We start from the raw sequence: 11,643 nt of genomic DNA on the forward strand, positions 1-11,643 counted from the left end.
GTATCTCATATCATCAGGGTTAAAAGTAAGAGTATCCCATATCATGCTTTTTCCATGTCTTTTCCTTTGGCCTTGTTCTTACCTATAAAACAAGAAGAAAGAGAGCAATCAGTCAGCACTTGGAATCAAGCTTCTAGTCAGAAACTGACTGCCTGGAACCCCTTGCCTGATTACTTACCTGGCATTGCTCTCGAGCTCTCATCTTCAACATCTTATGCTTCTAGAGAAGATACCACATCTGCCTGAGGAACAGATAGGGCAAGTGAGAAGGATACAAGGAAGCATGTGGAGACAATCATAACAGAACACGTGTCGATACATCCACTACTTTGCTAACAGCAAAAGTATCTCATATCATTAGGGTCGAACGTACTCTAGATTTGATGGACTTGTTTTGACCCTCAAATTCTTGAGTCGGCCTTATACTCTGGAGGAAACCAGAAAAGCCTCCAGCCCAGTTCAAGACCAAGCCTGTGGAAAGTTACTTATTCAAAAGTAAAAGTATTTCATATCATCTCTTCTCCATTTGCTTCTCTTTATCCTTGTTGTTGTTTACGACACAAGGAGAAAGAGAACAATCAACCGGAAGCCGAAGTCGAACCTCCGATCCATGTTGCTTGCTTGGAAGTCTGATTGCTTACCTTGTCTATTACCTCATTCGGCAAATCTCCTAGCTTGGCGACTTGGGGGACTCCTACTATAGGGTTTGTATCGCACTTGACCAAGCCCGAAACTACAAGTAAGCTTCAAGTGAAAATGATACATTATCTTGTGCATCTTCATCGGTTAAAGATACCACCCCTGGATGGAGGAAAAGTACTTCCAAAGAAGATGCCACATCTACATATGAGATAGATAAGGCAAGTAAAAATAATACCACACTTTGGTACTTAGAAGTTTCGTGATTACTCAATGGCATGGATCTTGCAAGTCCCCAACCGAGGAGTTTCCCTCACTCTGGAACTTAGAGGAGCACTGTTTGTACCATACTTGACCAATCCCGAAACTACTGAGCACCGGTCAACATTATACCGTCAAGGACCCAGAAGAGTTTCCCTCTAACCAGGAGGCCGAGGCCAATCACAGTGCGACACGTGTCGACATCAGAAGCCAATCATAGCGCGACACGTGTCAACATCAAAAGCCAATCACAACACGACACGTGTCAATGTCATAATGAAACTAGAAACTCTCTTCTATAAATAGAGATTATTCTCTCACAATATTTCCGAATGTCATTTGTACTAAATCATTCACTAGTACTCACTAAAGGAAAGCTTGAACCTATGTACTTGTGTAAACCCTTCACAATTAATGAGAACTCCTCTACTCCGTGGATGTAGCCAGTATGGGTGAACCATGTACATCTTGTGTTTGCTTTCCTATCTCTATTCATTTACATACTTATCCACACTAATGACCGGAGCAATCTAGCGAATGTCACAAACTTAACACTTTCTGTTGTACCAAAGTCCTCACTGATTTTGTGCATGGCAAATGAATTATTCACTGACGAGGCAGAATGTGGAGAATGCAAATGAATTATTCACTGATTTTGAGAGTGTTGGTAAATGTGTTACTAAAGTTCAGCCAGGAGACCATGTCATCTCTTGTTACCAGGCAGAATGCGGAGAATGCAAGTTTTGCGAATCAAGGAAGACAAATATCTGTGGAAAAAGTATGTGCTGCCACTAGAGTTGGAGTCTTTGCCAAGAACTCTGACGTCGACGCCCGGGCCCACAATTTGCAGATTCATTTGAATTAGACACTTTGACTTGCCCATCTCAACATTTGGTGGAGGCACAGTACCAGAAGGCCAAAACGTCTTGCTCATACTCCGGCTTCGAGAGCTCCCATTTTACAACAACTGCTCCGACGCTTCCCAATCTCCCAGCTTTCCAATGATAACTTCACGCAGGAGAACATGCAATGAACAGAGAGAAAGAAAAAGAAAAAAGAGAAGTGAGAATGGATGGGCACGACCAGGCTATCCAAGAAAAGCAAGTGGATTGGCAAGCAAAAGATATCTTGCAAAGCAACATGGGTGGACAGAGAAGGAGCGGGGAGATCAAGAAAAACAAAAGCAGAAAAGAAAAGAGAAAACGAAAATGAAAGAAAAAAAAAAGGAAATGGCATTATTCCCTTGTCTATCATCTGAAAGAAAAATAAAGAGAAAGCAAAAGGGAGGCACATGGGGACACTGCAAAAGCAAGGAATAAACACCCTACCAAAATGATGTAATTTATTTTTCTTATCTTTCGAAGACATATGTATAACCCCATCAAAGGGTAATAAAAAATAAAAAATAAATAAAAACGGCAAAACCCAAAGTAAATGGGCTAGAATGTTATGTGGAGGGCAAAGGCCCATAAGCCCAAAATAGCACCAAACAGGTGACCAAAAGTACGTCCAGTACTACAAAAAATTATTCGGCACCCCGCCGCTATTATTACCAACCAGGTGATCAAAAGTATGTCCAGTACTCCAAATTATACATGAGCATTGCTCATGTCAATCATACATAAACATTCATGAGCATTACTCATATCAATCATACATAAACATTCATGAGCATCACTCATGTCAACATTTATGAGCATCACTCATGTCAACATCCATGAGCATCACTCATGTCAATCAGCTTCAAAAGCTTCATTTACAGCGCTCTAGCTTCAAAAGTTTCATTTACAGAGCTCTAGCTTCGAAAACTTCATTTACAGAGCTCTAGCTTCGAAAGCTTCATGTACAAGAGCTCCAGCTTCAAAAGCTTCATTTACATAACTCTAACTTCAAAAGCTTCATTTACAGAGCTCTAGCTTCAAAAGCTTCATTTATAGAGCTCTAGCTTCAAAAGCTTCATTTACAAAAGCTCTAGCTTCAAAAGCTTCATTTACAGAGCTCCAACTTCAAGAGCTTCATTTACAAAAGCTCCAGCTGCAAAGCTTCACCTACAAAGCTTTAGTGTAGGGTATACAAATACCGCCTCCGAACAACCGCCATTTCGGCCCATACATGGATTCAATTTGAAGTTTCCAGCCAACAGACTCTATTGACAGAAGACTTGGGGGACTACATTACGTACCATATATTGGGCCTCATGAAAAATACTCGGGGGACTTAACCCATTATTCATGTATTGAGGAGCGAGCCCTTATTTTATAAAAGGGACTCCCTCACTTTCATTAGAGAGCACCCATCACGTATGTTTTGAGGAGCGAGCCCTTATTCTATACAATGGACTCCCTCACTTTCATTAGAGAGCATCCATTATTCATGCACTGAGGAGCGAGCCCTTATTTTATAAAAAGGACTCTCTCACTTTCATTAAAGGGCATCGCCGCCAGCTAAGCAACCGCCTCGCCGCGAGCATCACTCCTAACCCATCATTTATGTATTGAGGAACGAGCCTTTATTCTATAAAATGGACTCCCTCACCATCATTAGATAGCATCAACTCTAGCCCATCATTCATGTATTGAGAAGCAAGCCCTTATTCTATAAAAGGGACTCCCTCACCTTCAACACCACAAGCCGAGCCAACCAAGGCAACATAAGCCACGAGCCAAGCAGCCTCGCAGCATATGCTACTTCTAGTTGAGCATCATTTCAAATTGAGCACCGCCTCATATCGAGCATCAGTTCAAGACAACATCTAGTTACTTCGGCCTACATGGACTGAATTTCAAGTCTCCAGCCAAAAGACTCTCTTGACTGAAGACTTGAGTGACTACTGTTTATACCATACTTAGGGCCTCCGTATTTAGATCTCGTACAAATACTCGAGGGACTTAAATGTAATTATGTAATAAAGGAAGGGGCAAATATGTAATAAGTGAGGAGCCCTTATTCTATAAAAGGATTCCTCACCCTCATAATGAGAGGAGGCCAATTCTTAAGCCCTCTCACCCTCAGAAGCTCTCTCCATCTCTCTCCCTCACAAACAGGGAAATACAAATATGAGTGTGGACGTGCCCAAACATTAGGGTGAACCATGATACATCTTGTGTTATTTACTTTCTTGCAGATTCACGATCAGATTTACGTTGTTCCAAAACCCCTTCGGTTTTGTGCATCAACACAATTCATGAGCGATAAGTATATTATCCTGTATAGATCTCCCTGGCGCAAAAGCTCCCTCGTTATGTGAGATGCATAAATGAAGAAGGGATTTCAATCTGGTAATCATAACTTTTGTGATAATTTTGTAGCTAACGTTGCAAAGACTTATTGGGCGATAATTATTGACCATCTCTGGGTTCTCCACCTTTGGGCAATGTTCGTATGGTTAAATAACTTAAGGCTAGTATTATTTGCAAAAAAAAATCTTTTACCATGTTACACACTGAAGGTTCAACCAGTTCCCAACACTCCTAATAAAAGCTAGCATAGATACCATATGGTCCTGGGGCTTTAAGAGCAATAACCTTAATAGCATTCCAGATCTTATCATTTGAACGAATAGCAATTAACATGATATTTTGATCATTTGATATACACAGATCAATAGCTTGAAAAACCAAACTAAGCTGGTCATTGGTAGGATTGTGACCTCTAGTGAACCGCATTTTAAACTATTGCACAAACATTTGTTCCATGCTCTCTCCTCTAACCCACCAAAGGCCATTACCATCCCTAATCTTGTTGATTTCATTACACTTCTTCCTTATCATGGCACTCAGTTGGAAAATCTTGTATTTTTATCTCCATGTTTTAGCCAATTGGCTTTAGCTTTTTGAGCCCACATTACCTCTTCCTCCTTAAGAACTTTAGTAAGTTGCTCATTTATATGAGCCTCTAATTGGATTTTATCAAGAAGAGTATTTGTAACATTTGAATTGTCATTAAAAGACATAATTTCCTGCTGAACTCAGTCAAGATCATTTAAAATCTTTTCTTTTCTTTCTTTGACTGAACCAAAAACCACACGGTTCTAATTTTTAACAAGGAATGAGAACTTACCTAAGCAGCCCCTAAAATGATCTATAGGAGACATCCCTTCACTGCAACTCCAAGCACCCTTCATAAAACTTTTAAAGTCCGGATGTAAGTTCCACGTGGCCTCAAACTTGAAAGCCTTTGTTGCCTAATTTGAGAGCCAACAATGTCCAATAAAAGAGGACTATGATATGAACCCATGATAGGATGATTATGGAGGGAGTAGTTTAGGTGCATTTCAAGCCAATAGGAATTTGCAACCACTCTATCCAATCTCTCAAAAATAAGTGTTTCATCCATGTGTTTATTTGTCCAAGTAAAAGGAACACTGAAAGCTTGTAAGGAAATAAGGCCAGCATTGTTTAAGAAATTCACAAACTTTGTCATATAAATATTTCCACTCTGATTTCCACACCATTTTTCCTGAATACTAGTAATACAATTAAAATCACCTAGAACCATCCAGGGTTTATCAACGGGGTTAAGACCTAATAACTCATCCCACATATTCTCTTGAAGAGACTTCTAGGGAAAGACATAAACAAAAGTAGCAAAAAATTCAATGTTCAAGCACACATCCTTGACTAAAGCGTGAATAAATCTAGAAGAGACAGAAAGTACAGTAACATTCATCATGCTAGAGTTCCAACAAATATAGACTCCCTCAAATCTCCTTTCGGGGTTACAACCAAAAAATTGATCAAAACACCTACTAAAACAACTAACAGGGGCCTTTTCCGCATCAGATTTAGTTTCAACAAAACAAAAGAAATCTAATTTAGCCAAACTACAAAGATAACTAAAATTACTCTTGAACTCTAGTCTTCCCATACCCCTGTAGTTCCACAATTTCCCTTCATCAATCTAGCTCATCAAGGTACGCAGATGGTCCAACCTCATCGACATTCTCCTCTCGGATGCGTTTCCGCGGACTCAACATTCCCACAGTTGGCCTAGCATTTGCTGAAGTTGCTTCAGTCGCAAGCATTGCAACAACAAAACTTTCAGAGTTCTCCCTAGCCTTAATATCACCACTTCCCACATTTGACATCATAACATCCTGATTTTGTTCCAAAATACACATGGCATCAAAGAAATTTATTTTGCCTAACCTAAGATCACTAGCATAATAAGAATCAAATTGGGGATTTAAATCAAACAGATCATCAAACACAACATAATCAGGCAAGACCCAATCATTAATGAAATTAACAACTAGTCGAAATTTGAATCTATCAATGCCCCGATAATCTAAAAACCCTACACTTACATGTTGATCATGTTCTTTACTTTCCCAGTTCTCCTCCAATCCTGCACCAAGTCTGCCTTAGCCACCCACTTTGGCTTCGAGCTGGCAACCACCTCTTTATACGATCTATCTTCCCTAGAACTATCACCCAATTTTCTCTTATTCTCTTTTCTCCTCCACCTTGGAATCACCATAGTCCATCCCTCCTTATCCGGGCCCCCATCATCCCCTCGCTGTCCAGATTCCTCATACTCAGTAAATTCATCCTCCACAATTGTAGCATTGGGAAAGCAAAGCATCACATCCTTTTGTAAGCAGGCTTTGACATCCTCATCCATAATCACATCCTCCAGGTAGATAGACGGCTCATCCTCAAAAATCCGGACACACATGTCCTTCAATCCTTCTTCTTCCGCAATGGAAACAAACCTTAAAATAAATAAATAAATTCATAGCTAACTCAGGATTGGATAATCTTCCCCATGGTTGACAATGAGCACGCGTTTAAGGGGAAAATGCAAATCCACCTCTAACAGAACTTTTACAAATAGTCCATTCAATCTCAACGTCACTTTATCCACTTTAATTATTCGTCCAATAGGTTAAGTAATATCTTTGATAATCTTTTCCGCTTTATATTGCACCGGGACCCGAGGTAAACGCGCCCACACAACCAACTTGGTAATGACATCAATATCCTTAAAGCTTGTTGTCCATCTTTCAGGATGGAAGATTTGGCCACGCACGTACCACGACCTATTCTTGATGACAAATTTTTTATCATCTTCATCAGTAAACTCGAGAGCAAACCATTTTTGCCGAAGTGATCAAGATAAAAGGTACTCTTCACCTTATTCTTCCATAAGAGTCTCAGCTTCCACTTGATCAAGCGAGCATCAAGTGGTTGACCAAGCATCTTCCCCTTAAGTACCCTAGAAAGTATATGCTCAACATTGATGAATGAGCAAAGGTGGGTATTAACCTTAGTCACACCACACTCCATAGTCCCAGGTTGAAGAAAAGGAAAAGGGTTCTCCCAACTCGGGATATAACCCTCCGAGCAAATTCTAGGCCTACGGGCATTATTGGAAGAGGAAGCAGCAAGTTGCGGGTTTGTCATTATGAAAGCACTAGGAAAGGAGAGGATTAGAACTAGGGAGTTTTGTGGGGAGAACAAAAGTCCCAAAGGTTGAAATATATAGAGCCACTTATGGGGGAACCAACTGTTAAACCCTACTAACACAATGAAACTAAACAAGCAAAATAAAGCTAAAAGACCTATAACATAGGTCATAATTACGAAAAACCACCAAAACCTGGGAAAGAAATCCGTGTGCAAGATGCCATGACCTAGACACTCCAAGGTAATCAGTCTAGCTCCAATCAAAATAAATGAGTCTGAGCTTGGAAAGATTAACTGTCTCCCTGGAGAACAAACCCCAAGGGAAGTTAAACCATCCCAACACCCCAAGTAAAGCCAGTAATGATCTAAGATACACTCAATCACTTCAAGTGAGAGGCAACAAGTTCTCCAGAGCACAACACACAGAAAGTCACCAAAAAGCACAAGCCAAAAAAGCAAAAAGCAAAAACATAGCCAATCACACAGACCAATTAAAAAGTAGAAAACACAGCAAGCAATACTTAACCAAGTTGAGAAGCCTAAAAACCCTAACAAATCATACCACTTCGCCAAACACCACCGAACCCTTCTAACCCTTGGGAAACGAGAATACATCAGTTCAAAAGTCTCCTCGGGGTTCTTTCCCCACTCCACTAGTACCCAATTATCAAACCATCCTACCCTATTCAAGCTCATGATTAACTTTTTCCCAATTATCAAACATCCAATTAGGTTTTCTAGGAACTTACCCAACACGTAATCATCAAATCTCACATTACCCCAAAGCCACTCAACTTCCTTCCAATTGATCCCGACCGACGGTGTATCCTAGAGATCAGCACGATAGCGCCTACTGCGCCTCGCTCCCAAAAACCCTAGAGCCCCCATAGCAAAATTTTAAACTACTTGAGGGGTTTTTATGACAACACGATAAACCTTATGGGGTGTAAGTTAAATTAACCCGAAAACAATTAAAGTTCAGGTGACGGTTTTCAAGCAGCATGCTGTTGAGGCTTTTAGTGTTTAGACAGACTGACTTTGTTTCATTTTGTTATTCTTACATTTTTTTTTTTCAAGAGTCCGTGCTAATCATTCCATTGTTCAAGTCATCCTTATCAGATTACCAATTCTTGCACGTCAAAGTCCCATATAATTTGTCCATCTTATAGTAAAAATGATTTCAAGATATCGTCCATTAGAAATAATTATCAAGATAAAGCCATAATAATATTTCTAAAAATCATTAACAATTATTTTGAGTTGAACGTGCAAAATCAGACGGCAATGCAAAATCGAGTTCAAACATTTTTTCATCACAACTCAATATTCATTTGTACTACAATCATTTTATTTCCACAGAACAAATTTTCAAAGCATAAAAAATATATTTTTGAATAGTACTTTTGCACTTTGTCCTTTTCAAAATAGTGGAGTTGCACAAAAATAAGTATTATTCAGAGTAAATAGTAAGAGCTACCTACGTGCCTTTTACCTTGCCTTTCCCTTGCCCTCGTTAAACGAATAGACTTGCTCTTATAAGTTTTTTTTAAAATAATCTACAAATACCTTTTATTCAAGTGAATTTTAACGAAAAGCTCCCAATACCGTTCACTTTAATGAAAAACCACATTTTTACACTAAAAGGTCAATCCTGGTACTATTCAATTTACCCTTTATTTTGTCCTTATCGTAAAAACTCAAAGTTTTCAAATCATTTTCATTAGTTTTCCTTTTATTTAATTGGCATTTATTAGATAGTACTATCCATATACATATTTTTATTTCTCACACATTTTTCTTATTTTTCGAATGTTAGATAGAATAAATTGAAGAAGATCAATAATTAAAAAATAACAAAATTATATAAAACATAAAAATTAATGTGTGAATAGTGGTGTCCTAATTATTAAGAAGAGATCTTCTCCGGATTTATATATTCAGAGCCAAGAATCAAATGATCCTGTCCTTTAAAATTTGATCTTACGACCTAAAATTACTGTAGATTTCGAAAATTTTCACTGACTTCTTTGCTTGTGTCTGTAAGAACAAATTTTAAAGGTCAGTATGATTTTAGCCCAATCCAAAGTCGTCCTGGCCACCACAATTTTACACGACACGCCTCAATAGAAAGCCATTCGAGAAGCCTCTGCCATACAAATTGTTAGCGCATTCCTCTGATTTCCGAAGCCCTTTTCTCCGTTTCAATCTTCATCGTTTGGTTTCGTAGATGAATCTTTGCAGTTTCCGGTGCAGGTGCGTCTCCTTTTCCCTATACAATAACTGAATCTCATCTTTACTTTTTCAATTTTCTTGTCTTTGCCTCTGTTTGGCTGCCGAGAAAACGCCCAGGAAGGTCGAATTCCTGCATTCCTATAATTTTCCCTTTTCACGCTTTGCCTTAATTCTTATTATCATCTACTCAATTGGCAGGCTAGTAAATTTAGTGCAACTTTCCCGTCTTGATTTGATTTTCTCATGGTTTAAAATTCTTGCTTTTTCCGTTTTAATTTTCCCTCACTTTCCCAGCAACCAAACGCAGCGTACATTGAACTTTTCTATTCAGTAGATGTTAAATTCTATCGGGAAGATTGAGTGTGGAGTGCATATAGCAGCGAACCAATATGGGTTATATGCAAAAAGTGCTAAACTGTTTTCCTCAAAACCCCAAAAGTATAAGTGCTAAAATGGTTCTGTGTGGTTGAATTGGGTTTGTGTTTTTATGCAGAAACAGTACAGGTGTGCGAATTTTTGTTGATAGACCTTTGCAAATTCGTTGACGGCTCAAATTGAATATATGCTGCAACCCTGACCAAAATGAACCTGGGTTTTCTTGGTAATCTCCCTTGGTTTAGGGCCCAATCAAACAGCGATTTGGAATTGGAACCAAGTCTTAAACCAACAACTGCCCTTTTCGAGCAACCTAACCAAAAGGGTGGTTTTGATGTCAAGTTGTTGGGATTGTCCCTTCTTTCCTTTGTTCCATGGCTGGTGGACAATTCTAAAGATAAGATTCGAACTCCATCCACTATTAACCGCGGCTTAAGAAGGCGTGCACAGCCTCGCAGGGTGTTTGAGAATGGGGATCCCAGTACATCTTTGCGATTTAGGCCATATGTTTCTAGGGTTCCATGGCATACTGGCGTAAGAGGTTTTCTCTCTCAGCTATTTCCAAGATATGGGCATTATTGTGGACCTAATTGGTCAAGTGGGAAAGATGGAGGATCTCCTATTTGGGACAAGCGGCCAATTGATTGGTTGGATTTTTGTTGCTACTGCCATGACATTGGTTACGACAGTCACAATCAGGCTGATCTGCTGAAGGCTGATTTAGCTTTTCTGGACTGCCTTGAGAGGCCAAATATGAGTACTAAAGGAGATGCCCGCATTGCTCACCTTTATAAGACAATGTGCACCACAGGTATGCATTTGCCTTGGCTTTTTTAAAAAAGTCATATTTGGCTTGGTGTATATTTCTCATATATATACACGCATTGTTAATGGAGATTGATCTGTAGTGTTTGTTCTGTTTTTTGTGCTGCCATGAATGGCAGGTCTCAGGAATTTACTTATTCCGTACAGAACTCATCTTTTGAAGCTGCAAGCAGGACAACCTTTGATTCAATTTGGATGGCTAAGCAATGTTAGATGGAGAGTTTGGAAATTTCAGAAAACTTGAAAGGGGTCATGAGTTTTGAGAAGTGGTAACCAACAGTACTCAACTTCTCCGCATTGAAACAGGTGGTCTTTTTAAGTACTTTATCTCTGTTGATGCTTTTCTGTGTTCCGGGTGGAAAATAGCAATGTTGAGTCTTATTGGCTTTCATCCATAATGGATTTTATGTATATAACTTTGTTGAGACTTTTGGTGGTGCTTGTCTATCATCCATTAGAATTCTCATATACCTTACCTTAACTCTACTAATTGGGTTGTGTCCATAAGTAATGAACAAGGCATGTTTCCTCTCTTTTATTTCTTTTTCCCTTTTTCAGTAAGATGATCATTAATCATCATATTCTACTTTGATCCCGATTCTCGTAGGCTCATTTAGGGCTGGAAATTTTTCCCAAAAATCCCGAACCAAACCAAAAAATTCCCAATTCCATACCAAAAAAATCTCAAACCGATAATACCAAAATTTTCGGGATTCCATATTCATTCTTTCGGTAATCCTGTTGTATACTATTTAATTTTAAATATATATTTAGAATTATAACTGCCGTCAGATTTGGTTGAGATTCAACCATTGAATCCAAATGAAACCCTCGCTCTCTTTCGCCTGACCTCAGGAGTGAATGGCAAAGTCCCGGGAAGAAAGAGGACTAAGGAGGAAGCATG

The 11,643-nt window shown here is 39.1% G+C and overlaps 1 protein-coding gene across 1 annotated transcript; it reads left to right on the forward strand.

Moving 5' to 3' along the window:
* The first annotated feature begins 9,361 nt into the window (after nt 1-9,361).
* On the forward strand, nt 9,362-11,277 carry LOC126616725 (uncharacterized). Its single transcript, XM_050284817.1, has 3 exons — nt 9,362-9,560; nt 10,033-10,725; nt 10,859-11,277. Exons 2-3 carry the CDS (start codon nt 10,122-10,124, stop codon nt 10,981-10,983), a joined length of 729 nt encoding a protein of 242 aa, XP_050140774.1. The 5' UTR covers nt 9,362-9,560; nt 10,033-10,121; the 3' UTR covers nt 10,984-11,277.
* The last annotated feature ends 366 nt before the right edge of the window (nt 11,278-11,643 follow it).

This window comes from Malus sylvestris, chromosome 3, assembly GCF_916048215.2.
Source record: "Malus sylvestris chromosome 3, drMalSylv7.2, whole genome shotgun sequence".
Taxonomy (NCBI): domain Eukaryota; kingdom Viridiplantae; phylum Streptophyta; class Magnoliopsida; order Rosales; family Rosaceae; genus Malus; species Malus sylvestris.